Source organism: Rhinolophus ferrumequinum, chromosome X, assembly GCF_004115265.2.
Source record: "Rhinolophus ferrumequinum isolate MPI-CBG mRhiFer1 chromosome X, mRhiFer1_v1.p, whole genome shotgun sequence".
Lineage (NCBI taxonomy): Eukaryota > Metazoa > Chordata > Mammalia > Chiroptera > Rhinolophidae > Rhinolophus > Rhinolophus ferrumequinum.
Window position 1 is genome coordinate 9,409,760 of NC_046284.1, and position 23,975 is coordinate 9,433,734.

The following is a 23,975-nucleotide window of genomic DNA, read 5'->3' on the forward strand; positions in this document are numbered from 1 at the left end:
ACCCAGGAGGGTTCTGAAAGGGCTTGATTGAAGGAAAATGGCATTTGGGCTTGTGTGCAAGGAAAAGTGAGTTTGAGAGAGAAATGAGGAAAGAGAAGGGCATCCAGGTGAAAAGCAAAGCACGACCAAGGCCCAAGAGGCAGGAAACTGTTGGCTAAAGACAGTGGTTGTATCTCAGATCTTTGGAGACACCTGGAAAGACGCCGCGCAGTTGCTCTTTAAGGAGGATCAGGTGCACGGGCCTCGCTGGCCACCAGGCTCCGCCCCCGAGGTGCAGTGCGGGGCGGGGCAGAAAGTGGGGGCCAAGACACGCAGGCGCAATCGTGCTCCAGCGGCGTCCTGGCCTCCCAGCCTCCCTGTCACGCAGCCCGATGCTGCGGAGGCGGTGGCGGCTGCGGCTGGACGCTGGCTTCGTCGCCGGTCACCATCGCACCCTTAGCTGCCGCACGGAGGCAAAAATGCCGCCGCCGGGTCGGAGTCAGCTCTGGCTAGGCCTGGTCCTGGGCTCTGTCTGCGCCTCGCTAGGGTCTGCCGTGCCATCCAACGCCCAAGGTGAAGCCTGCGCCCTGTCCCAGATTGCAGGGTGGGGGGGAAGAGGGAGGAGGGCTTCCTCCCTCTCAGGTCCCCTGCATTCTTTCCTGTACATATCCATCCTTTTCTCTCTTGCTCCCTCTCTGATCCTCTTGCTCCTTCCTTCCTTCCCTCCCTCCCACCCACAGTGCTTTCTCCCCCTCTAGCCATACTTCTCCCCTTAAATTCTTCTTTCCTTTCCTCTGTCCTTCCCTCCCCCTCTCTCCCTCCCTCTCCCTTGGTCTCTCCCTTGGTCTCTTCCTCTGTCCCTCCCTCTGTCCCTCCCTCATGCTGGCTTGAGGCCTGCATGGTCAAAGCCTAACCCTGCCACCCAGGACTGGGCCTTCCTCTGATCACCCTCTCCCACCCTCTCTAGCCTGGCTAGCTGGGCTGTCAAGGTGCAGGGGACTTCCTTGGGCCTGCCAGTACCCTAGCACCTACCATGGCTGGGGGTTCAGTGTTAGTGCAGTTGACCTCACCGAAGCCCCACCCTCCAGTGCAGATGCTCTGAATGTCCTTCTAATCATCGTGGACGACCTGCGCCCCTCCCTGGGCTGTTATGGGGACAAGCTCATAAGGTCCCCAAACATCGACCAACTGGCATCCCGCAGTCTCCTCTTCCAGAATGCCTTTGCCCAGGTATGTCTGGGGCCCTTGAGGTGTGGATGTGTGCCTTGTGCGCTGAGGGTGGGGTGGGGGTGGGGTCCCCTCAGCTGTTGTTTGATGGCACTGCTTGTGCCAGGCGTCTCTCTGTCAGAGGGAAGAATCATGTGGAGAATGGTGTTTGCGATACCGCGGTTCATCCACTGACAAGGAAGTTTGTACTTTCAAGGGTGCCCTTCCTCCTCGGGTGCAGGGCGTGCCCCAGCCCTCAAGTGCTCAGGATGGTCCTGAGCAGCTTTGTTCCCTAGGGAAAGGGTTGTCTGGTGCTGACAAGGAAGGGGTGCCGCACAGTGCCACCCTCACGTCCGCAGACTGACCTTGGGCAAGTGCCAGGCAGCTTGCCATGGTGGCACAACTTCCTGAACCCCTCACAGGGCCAGTCCTGGGTCCCTTGCCTGCTATGTGCTCCGTGCAACAGTGTCCTGTAGGAGGAGGACACAGTCTTCTCCAGGTTTGAGGGGCTGAGTCCTTCCCTCCCTCTCTCCCGGGAGATTTACTTCTCTGAGTAGGAGAGGCCCACATCCCACTGACTGGCTTTGAGATCCACATGACTCAGCTGTCCAGCTGTTTGCTGAGGACTCCGGAGGTTGCCTGGTTACATTCAGCTCCCAGCTTGTTTTCCTCTGAGGGCAATTCCCTCTGCTTCTGCTCCCTAACAGCAAGCAGTGTGCGCCCCGAGCCGCGTGTCCTTCCTCACCGGGAGGAGACCCGACACCACACGCCTGTATGACTTCAACTCCTACTGGAGGGTACACGCTGGAAACTTCTCCACCATCCCCCAGTACTTCAAGGAGAATGGCTACGTGACCATGTCGGTTGGAAAAGTCTTTCACCCTGGTACTGCTTGCTGTACAAGTCTGGGTTCCTTTTTGTTTCTTGCCCGAGTCCGGGGATCTCCTCCTGGGGTTGGGGCTGTCTCCGCAGAGGTGTCTTGGGGCTGAGTGGACACCTCGTGATTCACTGCTGCCTTTTACAAAACATTGCTTCTCAACCTGGCTTCATGTCCTCACCCACAGTGAAAAAGGGTAGAAGTTTTTCTTCCTTTCACATACGCCTCATGGTTCGTTTCGGTTCCTTCGGCTCCTGGGGTGGGACAAAGTGCCCTGGATGGGGAGGTGTACCCCAGGGTCTTTGTCAGCAAAGTTTGGCTGCCCGATGAACTGGCTCTCCTGAATGCCAAAATGAGAATGCTGAAGCCCAGAGAAACGTTAAGACTCTTCTTTCAACTTATGGAAGAATTGCGTGCGCGACTGTGACAAAACGTTGGCAGAAAAGGAAAGTATAAACTGAATGGAAATCACTTACAATCACACCAGCCTTAGGAGAGCCGTATTTTGATGTGCGCCTTGTTCAGAGCTCATCATTTTCCTGATTGCAGATCTGTGCATATAATTTTAAGTCGTGATTTTCTTTTAAACACAGCGTTTTCCACAGAGTTGCAATTCGTGCAGTCAATTTAGTGACAGCACAGTAGTCTAACATTCAGAGGTACTGTGGACTTTAGTCCTCATTGTTTTCAGGTCTGCTCTGTCACACACCTCTGGAATGAACGTCCCTGGAGGCAGAGTGACCTGCTGATGGGCAGTGGCCCTAGGAATCTGGGCCCCTGGGTTCCAGTCCCAGCTCTGCCACTTCTTAACTGTGCAGTTGGCCTTGGGCAAATCATTCACCCTCCTTGAGCCTCAGATTCCTTCTGTGGGAAGCTGGAGTCATAGCTGCCTTGATTCCCTCCTGGGGGAGCGTCCCAGTGCAGGACATTCAGGAGTGTGAAAGTGTGTTGAAATCCCAGGCTCCCTATGGACTGCAGTGCTTATCATTAGGTTTTCAGTAGCTTTCCCTTTGCTCACTGCTTCCATCGGCAGGTTCAGTAGCCTTCTTCTGCAACCCAGCTGGCCTGTCCAGGTTGAGGGTAACCTAAGGTTGGGCTAAGTCAGGTCCAGTTTTGAAGTTGAATCTGTTGTGCAGGAATCGGGTTGTGCAGCCAAAAACCCGCCATCAGGGGAACTTTCTGCAGTCAGAACTCCTATCAGGACACCCCTTGTCTGAGTCCAGCTGGAGGGAAGAGACGAACTGCGGGAGAGGAGGAAGTACAGCAGAGGGGAATCGTGCTTCAGGAAAGGAGGCCAAACAAGGCCTGACAGAGTGACTTGGCCTCCTTCCTCCTGATGGTGAGAAGTTGCGGTCAGGCTGTAAGCACTGTGTGTTGGCCAGAGGGCAGAAGCTTTGCCTGCAGTCGTTGTGGAAACACATTTTCAACTGGGTCTTTGTTCTCAAGACCTTGTTCTGTCAGGGCAGGACCTGTGAAGGGTGACAGCGGCCATGACTGAGTGAGAGCTAGGTACGTGCCGGTTACTGTCTGGTCGCCCCTTTGATCCTCCCCTCAACAGCAAGCAAGGTGGGTTTGTATCATCGGCATCATTTCCTGAGGAGTTAATTGAGGCTCACGGAAGTCAAGTAGCTTGCCAAAGGTTGCACGGGTCCTAAGGGGCAGCGTCGGGATTTGAACCCAGGTGTGTCAGTCTCCCGTGCTCTCTCAATTGCACTTACTGTGCTGAAGAGCCCTGCACCCAGTGCTCCTGGATGTGTCATTGTGCTGGTGATGCTTTTGGTCCTGTGGCTCTGCCTCTGCTACCCTCTCTGTTCCTCCAGGCTTATCCTCATAGGTAGCACTTCCCCTCAGACCCCTCGCAGGCCTGCTGCCCACCCGCAGCAGACCCACATCGCCTCTGTGCCTGGGGCCACCTCCCACTTATCACAGCACTTCTACTCCCTAGAGGGCTGACAGTCCCTCCCTCCTTGGTTTCACGCGTTCTTATTTTGTCCTCCCGAATAAGCTGTTCAGTGCTCAGCTTAGGGGTGGATTTCTGCTCCATGAATGAGCACTGAACCTAGAGTTCTAAGGCATGCGTTGGAACCCTGGCTCATTCATCTAATATCTGCTTGGCATCGGGCAAGGCACTGACCTGCTCTGAGCCTCTTGGTGGTGCCGATGGTTCAGCTGCCTCCTTCAGGGGGTGGGTGAGAGGCTCCAGCGAGGGCTCTACATGGCTGTGTTGCTGTAACAGGCTGGCAGATCTCACCCTTTTGCGTTCCTTCCTCAGAGCCCAGCACGAATCAACAGGGCTTTAGGAACTGGGAGGTCAGATGCTTAGCACTCAAATAGGAAGCTAGAGAGTAGGCTTCCATGAGGACTCGTCATCTGACCTAAGCCTCTAATTTTATAGAAAAAGAAACTGAGGTCCAAAGAGGGAAGATATTACTTCCCCAATTGTTTACAAAGTTTTAACTTTGGGTGGGGAGGGCAATGAAGGGCGCTTCACGTTTTCCTTAAACACTTTCTTTCCTCCCCTCAAGGAATATCTTCTAATCACAGTGATGATTCTCCATATAGCTGGTCTGTTCCACCTTATCATCCATCCTCTGAACAGTATGAAAATACCAAGGTAAGGGTGTGAAAGGGGTTCTGTTCCCAAAAAGAAACACCTTTTCCCTGTCTAGCAATTTAAAGTTAAATATTGTGTGTAGTGTAATATTGTAGTTCCTTCAAGCCGGTATCCAGTGAGGTTTGTGGGTTTGGTGTGTCATCCCGACTTGACAGAGACATGTGTTAGGGTCTTTAGCATTAGGTGCAATGAGAGTGGTGGGTTTGTTTTAGAAGCCGGTGGGGTATGCCTTGTTCTAGAACTTTATGCTCTAGTGTGTAAGACTCATTGAATGCCTCTTTGGTGCTCATTCTGGATAAGGCTCTGTGTTGAGGTTTGTAGGAGATGCCGAGACATGGAAGGGAGAAGAGAGATCTGTGCTCCAGGAGCCGCGACCCAGATTGGGAGAAAGGCATACCGTCCATCCGTCTGTCTTGTGCTGAAATGCATAGGTTCAGGTGCCGAGACCTTTGATAAGGGTTTTAAAGTTTTAGAGCATTATGGCAAAAAAGAAACGTACAAAGACACTTAATGGTGGTTCAACGGACTCTCCAATGTATAGATGAAACTAAAACCCACATTTAAGAAATTCAGAAAAGCAGCTGCAGGATTGTAGCACCGTCCTCTGGAGAATGGTGTGTGTTTGGCGGAGATTGGTGGGATGCAGAGGAATATTCGAAATTCTTGACAGTGTTGCATTTCAGAATACAGAGAAAGCTAAGAGCTCTGTCCTTTCATTTATGTATCGAGTATTAACAGCGTGAGACTGGAAGACCCCATCTCAATCCTTCCATTCCCAGAAGCCATCTTGTTCCTTTTTGGTGACCTCACGTAGAAATGCCTGGTCCCTGTCCCGCCCTCCCCACAAGTGTTCTCACAGCGGTAGGTCTGACTGTACCAAATCCCCCGTGAGTGCTGCAGATGGTGTGAGCACAGAGGGAGCAGGTGCTGGGCTCTTCTGCCCTGGGGTGGGGTGGACAAGGCAGGCTGTGGAAAGACGCCCTTCTTTGAGATGGAGTAGCAGCTGCCACTGCCCCTGGGTCTTTGTGAGGTAGAATTCGTGGTCATGTTGACTTTGGCCTTGTGGCCAGCATGGCCACTTTGGGAAATGAAGTAGTAGGCTGCATTCTGTGCATGGTGTGGTCGACGATGTGGACTGTCCATGGAAAGTCACCTTATCCAGTTGACTGGAGATCTTGTCACTTACAAGCCATAGTCTGTCTTTGAAATTGAAGACCAAATATTTTTCTTTTGTTAAAAAATTTTGAGATATAATTCATACACATAAAAATCACCCTTTTAAAAAATTTATTGGGGTGACAATTGTTAGTAAAATTACATAGATTTCAGGTGTACAATTCTGTATTACATCATCTATAAATCCCATTGTGTGTTCACCACCCAGAGTCAGTTCTCCTTCCATCACCATATATTTGATCCCCCTTACCCTCATCTCCCAACCCCCATCCCCCTTACAATTCAGTGATTTTTCAAAATATTCAGACTTGTGCAACCACCCCCCAAACCAGTGTAAGACCATCCTTATCCCACATTATAGCCTTGTACCCGTCATCGTTGACTCCCCGTTTCCTGTCAGCATCTTGCTTGTGGCAACAACGGCTTACTTTCTGTCTCTTTGGATTTGTGTATTCCGGACATTTCATATAAATGGAGTCATACAGGATATGGCCTTTTGTGTCTGGATGTTTTGATTAGCATGTTTTTGAGGCTCTTCTATGTTGTAGCGTGTGTCAGAAGTTCCTTACTTTCCATAGCCAAATGGTATTGCGTTGTACGGTTGAACACATATTTACCCATTCACCGGGTGATGGACCTCTGTCTCATTTCCCGTTTTTGACCATATGAATGGAACCACTATAAACATTCATACACAGGTTTTTGTATGGACTTGAGTTGTCAGTTCTCTTGGGTAGCATTGCTCGGTCAGGTGTTTGTGGGGACTTAAGTTTTTATGTATTTTTGGTATATGCCCAGGCAGAGGGGAACTGCTGGGTCATATAATAACTCTATGTTTAACTGCCTGAGGACCTGCCAGAGTGTTTTTCAAAGCAGCCACACCATTTTACATTCCCATCAGCAACGTATGAGGATTCCAGTTTCTCCACATCCTCTGCAACACTTACTTACCATCTTTAAAAATTATAGCCATCCTACGGTGTACGAGTGGGTATCTCATTGTGGTTTTGATCTGCATTTCCACGATGACTAAAGGTGTTAATCATCTTTATGTGTGCTTATTGGCTGTTTGTATATTGTCTTCGGAGAAATATCTATTTCAGTTCTTTGTCCATTTTTTAATTGGTTCTTTTTTTTTTATTGTTGAGTGGGACGCAAATTTTTATTTTTGATCCTTCTTTTACTTGAGATTCCTTTCATTGTGACCTAGAGACAGAGGAATAAGAGCAGGGAGCTAAGTACTGGTGGATTCCTGCTCCCTGCCTGGACAAGGAAGAAACACTTCTATGTTTTAGTTCTACTTCCTGTGTGCCTCTCCCCAGTGATTGATACTTAATGGGCTGCTGATATGAATGTGAAATCCATTGTGCATGTCGCCTTCCTGACTTCTGTTTCTTGCATTTAAAAAGCTGACTTTCTGTTTGCTTTTGTTTTGAAAGACATGTAAGGGGCCAGACGGAGAACTCCATGCCAACCTGCTTTGCCCTGTGGATGTGGCAGAAGTACCCGAGGGTACTTTGCCTGACAAACAGAGCACTGAGGAAGCCATACGATTGTTGGAAAAGATGAAATCATCTGCCAGTCCTTTCTTCTTGGCTGTTGGGTATCACAAGCCTCACATCCCCTTCAGATACCCCAAGGTGAAGAGCTGGCTGAGGTCTGATCCAACGCAGCTGTGACAGCTGCGTCGGGTTTGTTGAAGGAGGGATTTGAATAGTGAAGGTGGCCACATCCTGCCACCCCGGGTCAGCAGGGATGCCTGATGGCTCTGGCGTACTCACTGGTATGAAGATGGGATTCAGAGTCAAGGCTAAGAAGTAGACTTGGGACCCAGAAGAATCTTGTTGGAAACCTTGTCTTTCTACTTCCCTGCACTGGAGGGTTTTATTTCCTTTTCTTGAACTCAGTGAGCAAATGTTGGGTTGGTTGGTGAGATTATGATGGAGAAGTGAGTCAGAGCTAGCTGCCAAAGCCTGCAACAAGGGATGGTCCTTGTGACACAATTCCAGGGACCGTTTTCAGTAATCGTTCTGTAATCGCTTTTCCCCAGCGCCTGTCAGGTCAGATTCTGACACACAGGGCACTGTATTGCTTGTTGGAACCTCAAATCCTGTACTTGTGTGTATATCGCGTAGAGCAAGGACTCTCTTCTTCTGTAAAAATCTTTTTTCAGTTTTTCCCCATTATGATTTCTCCAGGCTTGAGCAGCCCATTCTTTTGACATGGCCTAGAAAGCCCATCACTTGTGCTGAGAGTCGAGAGCAGGAGACCTGCTCTTTGATGCTGCCGGTAGCTTGCTTTGATTGGCCCAAGGGATCTCTCCATCCTAGCAGCAGCAGTCAGCCCCCTTGATGGAGTGAGGCTCAGTTCTCCTGCCTATTGTGCAGAAGAGAGTTAACCTGGCAGGCCTGACTGTCATCCTTTGAAAGTCCCGCCTACGAGCTTGGCCCTTGTCTGGGAACCTGGATCTCCGGAGTGTTCCCACCATTCCCAGAACTGACGAGTGGCTCGCTGTGCCTAAACTAGTTAAGCAAACCCCTGCCTTCTTGCTTGGAGTCTGGCATTTGGGTATGTGCAGGTGGTGGGTGCCTGGGTGACCAGGCCCAGTCAAACCCTGGATGCTGAGGCTTTAATGAGCTTCCCTGGTGGTAGCATTTCACCCATGGTGTCCCGCAGCTCGTTACTGGGGGCATTAAGCACATCCAGTGTGACTTTGCTGGGATAGGACTCTCGAAGCTGGTGCCTGGTTTCCCCCAGACCTCAGGTGTGGGGTGTCTCCCTTTGCTGAATGTGTTTGGTCTCCTTTCTCCTTAATCAATCTCGGTCACGAGCATGACCGTGCACTGCATCCTGTGAGCTCTTCAAGGGAAGTGCCGAACCTGAGGGTGGTTTGGGGAACTTCTACATGTCCCCACATGTTTTCTAGTTGGAGGGTAGGCGGGGATAGGGATTGGAGAGCATCAGTTTATATGAGGGCAGAGAGCTATCGCTGCTCGGTTCATAGAAAACAAGTCTCATGGTTCCGTTACCACTGGCATGTTGTGAGAGACCTCAGGCCCGACTTGCCAGTGGGGGGAAAGACCTGGGGCTTGTTAGTGAGCCACTCGTGTAAGTCAACATTGCAGCCTTAGAGAAAAGGCGATGTAAAAACCGAGACAGTCCCAGTCTTGTGCCTTTGCCCAAAGAGTGACAACCGTGTGGCTTTGTGTGATTTTCCCTCTAGGAGTTTCAGAAGTTGTACCCCTTGGAGAACATCACCCTGGCTCCCGATCCCCAGGTCCCTGCTGGCCTCCCTCCTGTGGCCTACAACCCCTGGATGGACATCAGGCAGCGGGAGGATGTCCAAGCTTTAAATCTCAGTGTGCCCTATGGCCCAATTCCTGTGGACTTTCAGGTACCAAGACTTGTTTGGGGGGAGGGGTGGGACACTACTGGCATAGTGTCATTGGTGACACCACCTTCCTCAGGACACACTGCTCCGTCCATCATGTGTTACTTAGAACCTTCTTGTGCAGAGCATACTGCAGAGCGCTGGGGCTGGGGGTGGTCCGGTGGTATTTAGGACATGGGAAGTGCTGGGTGGAGGCAGAGTCTCCAAGTCAGTGTCTCCAGTTTACTAGAGAAGGGCCATGTGTAGGTTTGGTGACTCGCTGGATGTGGGAGGAGGCCTGGATGAGCATCACTAACACACGGGGAAGGCGTTTAATCTAGGTGACGGTTCGTTCATCAGTTATAGGGTGATGTTGCTGGTACTTGCAGGTCCCCTCTGTAGGGAAGCCTGCACGGGCACCCACTGTTCTCAGGAGGTGGCTAACTGAGCAGGGTGTTGGTCAGAGGGAGCTGGGGCATTTGCTGGGCCGTGCCATCCAGCTGCAATGTCTGGTGTCCATTTGCCTTGATGTGGGCTGGGCTGCCACGGAGTTAGAATCCTCATAGTGACTCATCCATCACCCGCTCCCTGGAGTGCAGTAGACATGCTGACAAAGGCCTTTTCCAGAACATTCCACATGCAGCCCTGCCTTTCTGTGACCACATGAATACTCCAACAGGAAGTGTCCAGTGGAAGTAAGAGGCCCGTGTTTTCAAAGTGTGCTTCCTGGACCCCTGCATCAGAATCGCCATGATGGCTTGTTAAAAGCGCAGAGTCCTGGCCATATGTGGGCAATGATACATTTCTGTCCATTGAAGACCCCCAGTCTGTCGTCCTTTGTTACAGCAGCCATAGGGAATGGATACAACTGTGTGGTATCTTTGGTGTGACCCTCAGCAGAGTTTGGAGGGACTGAGGGATCAGTTCCTGAGTGCACAGTCTTCTCCTGGCACCCGTTGGTGTGTGTGAAGGAGACAGAAAGAATCAGTTAAGTGGCTCATCCACCTGCTATGATCTCAGTCCTATGTGAGAAAGCCTATCACCTTAAGAAAAGAGTCTTCCTTCTGACCTGCAGATTTCATTGTGACCAAGGGGGAAGGGGATGCAGATGGTAGTAGGGAAACAAATGTCGTGTTTTAGCTGAGAAAGTCATGGCATCAGCAGAGGGGTGGCGTTCGTGTGGGGAGTTGAGGGGAACTGCATGTCTGTATGCCATGGAAATTTCAATCACCACAACTCTCATTACTTTTTAAAACTTGCAGCGGAAAATCCGCCAGAGCTACTTTGCCTCTGTTTCGTACCTGGATACGCAGGTTGGCCAACTTCTGAGTGCTCTGGAGACTCTTCAGCTGGCAAACAGCACGATCGTGGCATTTACCTCAGATCATGGTAAGCATTTGGAAATGCCCCAGTGAGTCACTCAGAGTCTTTGAACTTTTCTGTGAGACGTGCTTTTCTAGATTGCCTTCATCATAGGCGTGTTCTCTTTTGGGAATGAGTGGTGCCCTGATCTGGGATCTTGGGGTGCTTTTATGACCACCTTGTGATTCCTGGGATCTGTCTCCGTGGGTCAAAGGAGCAAGTTGGATGCTCCTTGCTCCAAGCTGGTGAAGGTGCGTGGGTGAGTAGGGGGAACATTGTAGCCACCTGTTTTTCTTGGTGAACACAGCAGGAACCATCCATTTGTGTGGGAAGCCCCTTGGGCACCCTTGTCTAACTTAGAGGGGTGGAGGATGTTTCATTGGTCTTAGGAGGATCCAGAGCAATCCTGGTAGAACTCAACAAGGCCCTCAGACCTGCCTCCACCCTTACACCCCAGCCCTGCTGTCTGTCCTCTGCCAGGAGCCTGCGCCTGGGGTTCACAACGCTTACCTCCTCTCAGGTAGTTTCCTGCTTTTTCCAAAAATGGAAACCTCTTGTTTAAAAATTGAAAAAAATTGAATTGTGCCAAGAGTAGAGGCTATACAATAGTGTGGTCCTGATCTTTCTGCTCCCCAGATGTAGTCTCACGGCCATCTTGCTCATTTCGTCCTCCCCACCTTACACCCCCCCCCCGAATTGTTTTGAAGCACACCTCAGGGTTTATTTTCTCAGTAGTATCTCTCATAAAATGTGTTTCCTTTGAAGGCTAACACTACTACCTTTATCATACTTAGAAATAGGGAAACAATTCTTTAATATCATCAAATACGAATCACAACACTGTTAGGTCACCATGTGCTCGTTGTAAAAAGAAAAAAAAAGCATATGGAGCATATCATAAAGGGCCGGAGAGTTCTGCACTTTTATCTCAGCTGCTCGGGTCAAGTGGGGCTGAGAGATCGGGGGCTGTCGGCCAGCCTTTGGTTGTTCATATGCCTGTGGGTATGTGTTACATGTGTCCACGTATGTAACATGTAGTCACGGAACAAGGCAGGGTTGATTGTGCTATGTATGTGTGTAATTTTGTTCCCTGGCTTGTGTTTTATGACTTAACCATGTCACAGACAGTTTTCCGTGCCATTTCTCACAGACCTAGCTTATACCTCATAAAGGCCCGTAGTCATGGTACCCGTTTATGGAGCTGACATAATTTTTCACTCTTTCCATAATGACCTGCCATCCACTTCCGTGCCCACTGTCCTCCTGCACTGCTGACACAGCCCACTGCACCCCATGCAGGCAAGGTCTGCTGGCAAGCTCTCTTTGCCCCGTGGCAGCCGCACGCAAAAGGTCCTTCTGAAAGGGCCCTCCCAGGACTTCCTGTATCCGAACTCCAAAAGCTTTCTCGGATCCATACATGGCAGCTCTTCGTGGCGTGGGTTATTTTGTAACGGAGAAACCTCAGTGTACTATCTGTGTCCTTTATATATTTTGTACCAAAATGAGTGCTCAAACTAAGAAAGATTGGACATTTCCAATTTGGAGCAGTTGTGGTATCTGTTGCAAGGGATGCTTGCTATCAGGGTTTAGGGTTATTTTTCATCAAGGTTAAGGATGTGGAATTAGAAGTTATAATTTTTTGGTCTATGGTATGTGATAAACATTGGACAAGCTCTCCTTGTCTTTTTTAAATGCAAGTGATTGTACCAGTGTTGCACAACTCATTATTTGGTGGTACACAGCCAAAAGTGAAAACCTGAGCTTTGAGACTTGAGTCCAGACAGGTAGGCACAGGACGAGGCAGTGATGACACTAGGGCTGTCGGGGTCCCTGCCTCGGTGGGGGAGGTGGGTCCGTGGGGTGGGAGGTCCCTTGGTGCCGAACATGGGTATGTATTGCCAGTTGCTTGTTGAAAGAAGATATTTTACGTTGGGAATTTAACATATTTTTCCTTTTAAAGCTTTCCTCATTCAAGATACTGGTAAATGTCTAACTTCAAATAAAGCAATATTCAGGGGGAATCACCCTTTTTGTGGTAATTCTAGAGGAATTTCTTTCTTGTCGGTGATGAGTGTTTGCTTCCTCTGGTTTCTACAATGGGAAATGAAATGGTGTCTAATATGAACAAGCTGCGATGTGGTTATTTATTTTCTGTCATTTGGTGCTTTTTCTGAACCAGGGTGGGCTCTAGGCGAACATGGAGAATGGGCTAAATACAGCAATTTTGACGTCACTACTCGCGTGCCCCTGATGTTCTACGTTCCAGGAAGGACGGCCCCGCTTCCAGAGGCAGGCGACAAGCTTTTCCCTTACATCAACCCTTTTGATTCCGTCTCAGCATTGATGGAGCCAGGTACACAATATGCTGAAGTGATATTGCTTGGCAGTAATAGCGCCTTTAGTTTATAGAGAGCACCTTACTGAATCACGGCCCGTATCCAGTCCACCTTCCTGCCCAGTGTTTGCATTGCTGTACACGTGTCCTGAGTACTTCCCATGCTCTGGGTCACACAGGAGTGGCAGGGCCGGAGCAGACAAGAGTGGCCCCTGTCCACGAGGAGCTGTAGGAGGCAGGGTTTGGGTCAGGGTCGGGGGGACAAAGGAGCAGGAGGCATCCCCAGGATGGAGAGGTCTGTCATAGAGGTGACAGATGACAGCAGCCTACTTGGGAGGTCAGAGGAAGGGGGTGGCGGACTCGGCTGGAGTTCTCCCCCTGCCCCCGATGAGCAGAACTCTGTTACCTACTCACTTCAGGCAGGGACTTGCCTCTTTGGGAGGGAGACAGTTGCCATTTGGGCAGCTCATTGGTCTAGTGAACCAGGAGATCTATACAGTTCTCAGGTGGTTCTTCTTCTGCCTTCCCTGACAGCGAAGGGCACATTGACCTGGCCTTGTAGGTGGCAGTCCTTCCACGCTTTGGAAACAGCATAGCCTTCTCTTCTTTAGGCCAAAGTCCTCAATCCTTCAGCTGTTCCTCTCAAGATCGTGGTAGACCTCTGGTTGTCCTGGTCTCTGTCTTCCAAAATGCTCCTGTTTGAGAAGCACTTTTCCAGAAATGTCCCTTGGACAAGCCACCCTCCCTGCCTCGGGGGCGACTTGGGTGGGTTTTCCGTGAGTTGTCTCGAGCCTTGAGAAGCTCAGTGGAGAGAAGAGGTGTGCACTTCAGATGACATTTGCTGTTTTGGGAGTGTTTTTCCTATGGGCTCTGCTAAAGCAGGGTGTCCCCTTTCTGGACATCTGTATTGAATCCATCTTTAACATGTACACCCTGCACTTTCTATTGATTGCGGTTTAAATTTTTCCTGGTTTTGGGCCATCGTCCTGGCCTTTCTGGATCTTTCCAAGTTTATTTGACATTTGTGTGCTGCATTCCCTATCTTCTTTCATGTCATTGACAAAAAAGTTAAACAGTTTCAAGGCACGATTATAGCCCTTTTTTTACTCGAGAAATCTGACAGGTTGACAATTGTTTTTGCAATTGTTGGGAAGTGTTCGGTAACTTATAAATTCATATAAGTGCACTGGCCTCCAGTTTATTTCCAGATTTAATCTCTAGCCTGTATCTCTTCCCTGAACTTTGGACTTGGCTTTCCAACCGCCTGTCCCACCTAGCCAGTCGCACCTCCCAAAGCTGAACTTCTGACCATAATTTTACCACAAGCCATTCCTTTGACACTCTTCCGCCTGTCAGGAAATGGCAAAAGAGTCTGAGACCAACACATCATGGAGGCATCTCGACCTCTGTCTTTCTCTCATATTCTATATGTGATATGCAGTGTGTCAGCAAGCCTGTCACTCTCCATTCAGAATGTGTCCATATCATTTCTCACCACTTCCCCACCAGCACTGTGTACCCAATGGCCAGCCACCAATTCTTGCTGGATTTCTGCAACAACTTGCTAACATTTCCTGGCTGTGCCCTCGATCCCCTAGAGTTTTTGTTCCTGCCGGTAGCTAATGTGATCCTGTGAAAGCCCAAGTCAAGTTGTGTCATAGCTGTGCTGTGGAGCCTCCCATGCTCTCGCGTCTCACTCTGAGCCAAAGTGTCTGAGCCAGCTGTCTTGCACAACGGCCCACAGTCTGGATTTCTGTGGTTGCTTCCTTGTGATTAGATTCAGGGTAAACATTTTTTGACAAGTGCAGTACACATGAGGTGGTGTGCTCCCCTTGTATCACATCTGGTGTCCTTTCTGGAGGCCTGTGCCATTACGATGAAGCCACGTTCGGTCACCCGCTTAAGGTCACGTCAGCCAGGTCTTGCCATTGTAAAGGTGTCCTTTTAAAACTTTCTTTACTTTTTCATTTTTATTTGGCTTACAAATCAAATGTGTAGGAGATGAAATTGGGAAGCATGGAGCAAACTCTCAGAGATCCAGAATGTCTAGAATGCTGGTCCAAAGCCAAGATACATTGAACATAATCCATATCAAGTACAGGATTTAGACTTTAAGGATGGATCAAGCACAATGAGATATCATTTCACACCCATTAGGGTGGCTGTTATCAAACTACACAGAAAAGAACGATGCTCGTGAGGATGTGGAGAAATTTGAACCCTCAGACACTGCTGGTGGGAATGTGAAATGGTGCAGCCAAAGTGAGAAAGGGTTCGGTGATTCTCAAAGACTTACGCGTAGAATTCCCATGTATATGGAACTCAACAGTTCCACTTCTAGGTGTATAACCCATAGAATTGAAACTAGGTATTGAAAGAAAAACGTGTACACAGAGCATTATTCACAGTAGCCAAAAATGCAGAAGCAACCTATGTGTCCAGTGATAGACGAAGGGATAAACAAAATGTGGTAGATACACGCCACAGAATATTATGCTCAAAATAAACATAAAAGCAAAAAAGACAGCCTGTGGAGCCCAGACCAGCTCCTCCACGCATTCTGCCTGGCTAGGGCAGGGTTCGTAATGTAACCCATTCTGCTGGGTTTCTTCCTCCTTCAGGCCGGGAAGCTGTGGACCTCGTGGAACTTGTCTCTCTCTTCCCCACGCTCGCCGGACTTGCGGGCCTGCACGTTCCACCTCGCTGTCCCATTCCCTCATTTCACGTGCAGCTGTGCCGAGAAGGCCAGAGCCTTCTGAAGCATTTTCGATTCCAGGACTCGGAGGAGGACCTGGCTCTCCATGGTAATCCCCGTGAGTCGATTGCCTATAGTCAGTACCCCCGGCCTGCAGATGCTCCTCAGTGGAATTCTGACAAGCCGAGCTTAAAAGACATCAAGGTCATGGGCTATTCCATACGCACGATAGACTATAGGTATACTGTGTGGGTTGGCTTTAATCCCCACGAATTTCTGGCTAACTTTTCTGATGTCCATGCAGGGGAACTCTATTTTGTACATTCTGACCCTTTGCAGGATCACAACGTGTATAATGACACCCAAGGTGGAGACCTTCCCCATTCATTGACACCTTGAGTTGTGCCAACCACTGAGGGCACATATATAATGTGCTGCCGTCCAGCTGGTGAGAGAAGGGGTTAGAGCTAGTCATTTTCTGATTAACCATAATATTGGCAGCAGCCCGAGGGGCACGCAACACAACATACATTGACGCTTTGGCCTAAGAATGTGTAACAGGCAAATCTTTGATTTGGTCTTTATTAATTTCTAATCGGTAACTGAACTGGGGCTGGGCTGAACCTTTTCTTTCCTTTTTATCTTTGAATGGTCGTATTTTTGAACAGCTTCATTATTGAATGAATAAGTATAGAGTGCACAAACCAGAAGGGTGAAACCTTTAGTTATCAAGACCATAATAACCAAACATAATACTATTCTCAAGTAATACCTTAATTATTTGTGGAATTTAGTGCACTTCATAGAGTAAGCATATACCCAACTAGGTTTGATACTGAGTTCCTGGTTCTTCCATTTATAATGTAATAATATTTCTTATTCAGCCCAGTGTATTAAAATACTATGTCAACATGTAATCCAGGTTTCTCTTTGAAGATGTAAAATTAAATAATAATGCTAGATGCCAAGGCCTTGAATATTTTGTCTTCAGTTTTTGTTTCTAAGATCAAAACATTTCAAAATTCAAAGATGAAACGTACATGAAGAGATTAATGTGTAATTTCTACTTCAAATCATAAATCATGCTCGGTAAGCTAGAGGCATGAGATATATGGGAAACTCAATTCAAATTTTTAGAGATTTCTTGGCCCAAATAGTAATTTGTTAGTAAACAATATGACCTTTGAACCCAAAGTCCATCTATTAAAAGGCAATGTTATTTGCAATGGAAAACATTTAGAGACCTAGCTCTATCCATGAATTGAGGCATTCACAACCTTAGTAGTTTTCTTCTTCAGGGCTGGTTACTTGCTGACATCCATTTATGCAGTAGGCAGGAAATATTCTACTTTTAATTGCCGAGTAAAGGCAACATTAATTTTATTAAATTCTGAAGTATTTTGAGGATTGTGAAAACTGTTCATTAGTATAATATTAGGTCATTTCAAATCCCCCAGAATGTAGTTCTATGTTCCCTAAAGATGAAAGTAACCAAAAAGGCAGGTGGTCCTGACAAGCTTGGCCTATGTCATCTTAAAAAGGATAGAATATGCACAACTCATATTTAGAACATGTTGAAGCTGATCAATCATCAGGAGTTATCAGAAGAGTCAACCGTTTTTTCAATAAACATCTAAGATAGTCGTGTATCAAAGTGAGTATTTTTCAGTCATTCTCTCTTTACAGGTACTTCAGTGTTTAAAGGGAAATATTTGTGAAACAAAATACAGCATAGTAGCATAAGTTACTAAAGGGTATTTTATACCATGGCAACGAAAAAGGGCAAGATATTGATTGTATAAAAAAATTACTTCAATTCAGTGAAATTTCAGAAAGTGTTTTCTGTATTCACTAATTAGCCTGCAATAGAGGTATATATAGTAACACAAGTATCTTCTAAGTGATGAAGTGACTGAATGTTCTGGCAACAACAGTTTCTACTTGTGGTGTGAAGGCCCTACTCATGGATCCTGGAGCTTATGTCTCTTGTAGAAACCTCAACTTTATGTATGGTTCCCTTCAGCCTTTTCTTTCTCCTTCTTTATCCTTTTGTGGCTCTTATCACTTCCACAGAGATTTTTACAATCCTGTCTATAAATTCCTCCTGACATATTTTTAGTATATTTAGCTTTATATCCTACTCCACAGTTACAGTAAGTTTTAACACAGGGTTTTATTTCACATTCACTCATTGCTCCTGTTGGCTACAGTACGTACATGTGATCATTTTTCTGCGCTTTATTTCTTGAAGCACAGTTTTAGTATCAAAAATCTTCAAATTCTGGTCTTGCTGAGGTTGTAAGCTGAACTCTGCTGGGAGACGGTCAAGCAACATGCACGTAGGATGTGCAGCTGCCATTTTGGCAGTAATTCGCCTGCATGACCAAATCTGCATCCAGCTCTGCCTCTGCATGGGTTGCTTTTGCATGTGGATCTGTCTCTACTGGAAGTGCATCTAGCTTATCTGTTCTACCCAAGGGCGTAGCCTCAGAATGCTTCTGCTCTCCTATGGCTGTAATTTTTCTTGGCTTCCCTTTACAAATCTATCATTTTAGAAGTGAAGAAGCCTGCATTTCAAGTTCCGCAGTGGGCTCTTGCAATCATCGTATGAGTTACGGTTGCTTTTTGCATTTTTGACACTGAACCCAATTTAGAGCCACTTTTGTTGCCTTTTGCATGTCTCCAATACACATTGGGATGAGCGGCCACTTTGTGGTTTTCAGATATCACAGCTGCTCGTGTTCCTTATCTTGACTTGACCAAGAAAAACCACACGTGTTGCTTTTCATAACCTTTCTCCTTTCCTATTGAGCTGGACATCTATTATTAATGGTTCTCCAGTCTCTTGATTTGTAGAAAATCCCATTTCACTCCAGCAGTTCTTTCGTATAGTTCATTTGAAACGTGTGACCCCAGACATTTTGAATGGCCCTAATTCCGTTCTCACAAACATGAGGGTGTGTCAGAACCACCTGAAGGGCTTGTCAACTCCAGCGTGCTGGGTCCTGCCTAACAGAGGATCTGATTCAGTGCATCTGAGATGGGGCCTGAGAATTTGCATTTCTTCCACATCACGCTGCTGCTCTAAAGACCCCACTTTGAGAACAACTTTCCCTTCATTTGTGCTGTCCAGTAGACACTAGGTACATGTGTCTATTTAACTTTACATTAGTTGAGATGAAATCAACATTTCAAAAGCAGAATCCCAGTTGCACTTGCCATATTTCAGTGCTCAATAACCACATGTGGTTATTAGCTACCATATCGGACAGTGCAGATCTAGAAGCTTTCTGTCGTGGCAGAAAGTTGAATGGAGCTGCCCTAGGTTCCCTCTGAATTTGAGCTGGATCCACATGGCTGTTGGCAAGTTCCACCTGTGGGCTGATTCTCTACCCTGTGTTTGCCTGCAGAGACGTGTCTGGAGGTGAGTGAAGTGTAAGGTGAGTTTGCCTGGAGGTGAGTTTGGTGTAAGGCTAGCATAGGGAGTTCACTCTGGCAATCAGCCTCTTCCTCTCCACTCCCATGGCCATGGCCCCAGCCTTTCCAAGTAGTTTACCCACCCTTCCTCTTTCCTCCCTGGTCCCTCAAAAATCCATGTGTCTTCCTGAAATCCCTCTCTGGTCCTACCCCTTGAGAACACCAATAGTGCCTATGACTAGGTCTACACAGACCTTCACTGAGAAATCAGCGTCTTCCCTGACTCCACGAAGCCCCTTTCCTCGGTTGACCAGTTTCCATACTGGTCCCAAACTCTCCTTTGCCAATCCCGACCTGCCCGTCCACCCCTAGGTTATCCCCTCTTCCCTTCACCATGCTTTCATGACCATTCTTCATAGCCTGCTCCCATGGTCCCACCTCAAGGAGGCTGAGGGTTTGTGACTCTCTAGACGGCATCATGGGATGAAATGAACATTGCTCAATAATCTTGGTCCCCTTACTTGAGAAAAGGCATGGTTTTCTGGTCACAAAATGGTGTTCACTGTAGAAAAATTGGGAAACAGAAATGTTGTTAAAGAAGACGCAGCAGTGTTTTACCCCAAGATAGTTGCTTGATGTCTAGTGTGGGGGGTGTGAGTTTTTTATGCTGTTGTGATCATACTTTATGCTTTCTCATGCAATTTTATATTCTTGTTTTTTCACTAAGTATTACATGTGCTGCGTGCAGATTTTTGCAAAGGTACTTTATACTGCTAGCAATGTTTTATTGTGTTGTGTTTATTGTAATTTACATAACCTTCTTTCAATTATTGGGAATTTACGTGATTTCCAAACTTTCAGTATTGTAAATAATGCTGTGATGAACAACTTTGTGAATAAAATGTTTTTATGTATTTCAAAATACTCCCTTAGGTTAGTCTCTTAGTGCTCAATGGTCGAAAGCTTCTGTTTTGCTCCTCTCCTCACTCTGCTGCTGCCTTAGGGTAATAACACTGAAACTAAAGCAAAGAAGCACACAAATTAAAAACCATAAACCAAAAAAACAAGCCAAACAAAACACCGCACCCCTAACGATAAGAAGTGAAAGTGGTATCCTGTTTAACCTTCTAATTCTTTGCTTATGGGTGACCTTGATCATGTTCTGTCAGTACGATTGTTGGGCATTCCAGTGTGTGAATTGCCTTTGAATTTTAGTATTGGGTTTCACTTTTTAAGTAATCAAACAAATCGCTCTTTTCCTATGTGATTTTTCCCGTCTGGTTCTGTTAAACATGGAGACCCCTTCCAATCGGAAGTTTGAATAAATTTTCCTTTTCCTTTGCTTTTTGTTGTTTGGTTTTATACTGATTTATGCTATGTCTCTTTCCCATTACCAAAGTAACACGTGCTCGTTGTGGAAAATGTGGTAAATGGTAGTGATGAAAAGAAGCCCACCCTCCAGAATATAGCCAGTATTGACATTTGCATGTTTCTTTCCACTCTTTGTCCTGCCCGCATACATACGTCCAGATAATGGACATTTTAAACTTTCATATGCATTCGTTTAAATTGTGGTAAAATACACGTAACATCAAATTCATCGCCTTAAACATTATTAAGTGTGAAGTTCAGTGACGTTAAGTAGCTTCACACTGTTATTACACTGCTGTCACCGACATCCACCTACAGAACTCTTTCCCTCTTGCAAAACCAAACCTCTGTTCCTCACTCACCCCCCATTCTTCCCCTGCCCCTAACGCCTCCATTCATCCCTTGGTGGACACTTAGGTAGTTTCTACCTTTTGGGTATTGCAGATGACTCTATTATGATCATGGCTATAGAACTATCTGTCCGATTCTCTGCTTTTCATTCTTTGGGGCATATACCCAGCCTACGTTCATGTTTTGTCACTTAAAAATGTTGGGGTGTGTGCTGAGAGATGAGCAAGGTGGCTCTGCAGGAGCGTCCCTCTGGCTACAGAGGGCAAGATTTGTCTGCACAATGGCAAGGGGCTGGCTCTTCCCCCTCTTGGTCCAAACTCAATGATGCCTGCCAGGTCCCAAGCCGTCTACGTCACCATGTGAAGGGCTTTGGGTATAAATTCTGAAATGGAGCGTGGCCCCTTCTCCTTGCTCAAGTCCAACCTGCAGGTGTAGCTCCTCTGAGGAGTCTCTTGAATTCTGGCCTGGGATCCAGCTGCCCCCTTTGGCCTTCACCCATTCTCTCTTTGGGCCTTAGGTGTAGCCTGTTGGGGCTGAGCCTGCTGTCAGCCTCGCCTGTTCCTGACCCGAAGCACGTGGTGTTCCCTTGGTCTTCCTGGGCAGGCCCTCCTCTGCACACGAGAATTTGAAGCTGAGAAGGCTGTCACTAATCTGTGCCCTCGGCTTGCCCATTGTGTTGCCATGATGCATAAGAGCCCTCCCTGCTCTCGGGACTTGCCCCGCCTATGCTACTGGAGCTCCTGCTGGCGTCCCTGTGCATTTGCCCAGCTGGTGGGCCAGGTGCCGCTTTCCTCTCCAGTGCCTGCTGAAATACAGGCAGTCTGATGTGGGGAGCCCACCCCCCAAGGCTTTTGTTTGGGACAGTTTCCTGTCTGTTATTCCACATCCTACCCAAGAGCGCTGGCAGCCAATGGTGCTAGTCACTGACAGATGTCCTTGTTTGGCTCTGGATTCCAGACGATGGCCCTAAGGCTCGGATGGGGTCAAGTCTGCACTGGAGAAAATAAACATGACAGGTTGGTTCTGGATGAGGTGGCTGGACACCACCTGCAGGTGCCCACACAGGGTCCAGTGGCAAAGCCCTGGCAGGAGGAGCAGAGCCCCACTGCCAGCAGGGAACAAAGGCTCGAGGTCTTGTGTATTTGGCACCTGCTAGGAAGCCAGACTTTGGATGTGGATATAGAGAGGGGTAAAAGGCCAGGGGTTAACCACTTTTGCTCTTTCCTGTCTGTAAAAGTCAAGGACTGTGATTTATTGAGTAAGGTTGTTTGGAGAAGGAGCGAGTCTGACATGTACGAAGCTGTTGCCCCCATTTATTATTGTTTTGGGTGTGTTTTGGAAGGAGCGTTTTGCAGGTGATTGATATTGAAAAGTCATTACTTGCTTAACAGATTTTATGAGTTCATCTCTCACAATATTGAAAATGATACCCTTGTATTTGCGTCAAGTGCAGCGTGTGTTATTGTACGATTAAATCACATTAAATTTGCCATTATCATTGTGTGTGCAATTCTTGCTGCTGTTTCGAGACTTCTTAATGCTGCCTTAAAATAAATGAAACCATGTAACAGATCTTGATACTGTGGTAGAGGTTTGCACCTTTATGGTGACCATCCTGTCCCACCTGTGTGAGGCAGATGTCGTGTGGGTCTTACGAAGGAGTTGAATTCTTGAGGGTAAGAGGTGAGTAGTAACTTGGGGGTAGATGTGCTTTTCTGGGCAGTGATATTTCTCCCAGCTTGCACTGTAGTCAGAGTCTCCTACAAAGAAGGAAGTGTGGAGCTCCGCTGGGTGGGCCTCTTCTGGAATCCAGATATGCAATAGCAACCATGTCAAGGAAAGCTGACTCATGTTGCAGGAAATGGGTGAGTTCCTGGGGTCCCAACCGGAAAAGCCCCTATGTAGTGTCTTGAGGTAAACATGCTTTGAGGAACCTCGGCTTATCTTTTTCCACATTTGCTTCTGTATGGTGTTGAGTGAAGACATCATAAATTTCCAAAAAGTATTGGAACAGGCTAGAAGGATTGGTTGAATCTAAGCAGATGAAGTATGTCAAATGTATTTATTCGCTGGCTTGATTATTGTGACAAGGTAATATGTGTGCACAGTACAAAGTTTAAAAGGCACACACACATACACAATGAAGAGTCATTTTCTCCTATGTCCCATCCCTAGCCACCCTGCTGTCCTTGGAGGCAAGCACTGTTACCAGTTTCTTGTGAATTACTGAAGTTTGATATGGATAAATGTAGGCCTAACAGGTGGGCCCCAGAACCAAGTTGCTAATGAGGGGTGACCCAAGGGTGCAGTGTCATACATGCAAATCTGTAGCATTTTGATCAACAGCTTAGTATAGGGACTTAATGTGACCTAGCAACAGGAAGTGAAAGGAAAATTGGGCTACATAAATGAGTATTTGGGAGGAAGCAGGTGGACACCTGTTCTTCCCACACAGTCAGCCAGCACCTGGAGAATTGTGTTTAGCCAAGGACCCAGAGCTGTCACAGAAATGTAGAGAAAGAAACAGGAGGCGCAACATGGCATATGAGGAACAGCTGAAGGAGGAATATTCAACTTGGGACAGAAAAGACGTGGGAGCAGGTGTGGGGTGATGGGGGGCCAAGGACGGTGCTATCTTGATATCTCTGCAGAGAGATTGGACATGCTGTCTAATGGCCCCAAGGAAAAAACCAGCTCCCAGCACCAGACACTGCAGGAGACAGATGGCTGCTCGGTGGAAGTTTGAACGTTAACAGTAGCTCATGGTTGGAAGAGTCTGCTCATAGTGGTGGTGGGGGCCGTCTTTCACCAGCAACACGGAAGCTGGTGGCTCTCAACAGGGGTGGTTCTGCCTTCAGGGGACATTTGGCAATGTCTGGAGTCATTTTTGGTTGTCACAATTGGGGGCAGTGCTACTGGTATTAGGTGAGGAGAGGACAGGAGTGATAGGAAGCATGCATAGGACAGCCCCCCAACAAAAACCATCCAGCCCCAAATGGCAATAGTGCTGAGGTCGAGAAACCCTGACAGGCAATACTTTTCCAAAGCAGAACTAAGTAGGAAAGCCCCTTCTGCCTCAGACTTTTATAATTTGGGGAATACACACTCAATTATTAAAATAATGTGCTGACTATATGAAACGAGTGGCCCTTTGCATGTGGTTTTGAAAAATAAAGAGGGCAAGGAGCTTTCAAATAAAGATGAAGTTTTTAAAACAGCAAC

General features: G+C 47.5%; 1 protein-coding gene across 1 annotated transcript; it reads left to right on the plus strand.

Annotated features, from left to right (window-relative positions):
- Positions 1 to 278: 278 nt before the first annotated feature.
- IDS (iduronate 2-sulfatase) lies at positions 279 to 20,786 on the plus strand. The gene is made up of 9 exons (XM_033108173.1): positions 279 to 552; positions 1,073 to 1,209; positions 1,893 to 2,070; positions 4,588 to 4,676; positions 7,292 to 7,492; positions 9,076 to 9,246; positions 10,485 to 10,611; positions 12,764 to 12,937; positions 15,541 to 20,786. Exons 1-9 carry the CDS (start codon positions 372 to 374, stop codon positions 16,011 to 16,013), a joined length of 1,731 nt encoding a protein of 576 aa, XP_032964064.1. The 5' UTR covers positions 279 to 371; the 3' UTR covers positions 16,014 to 20,786.
- The last annotated feature ends 3,189 nt before the right edge of the window (positions 20,787 to 23,975 follow it).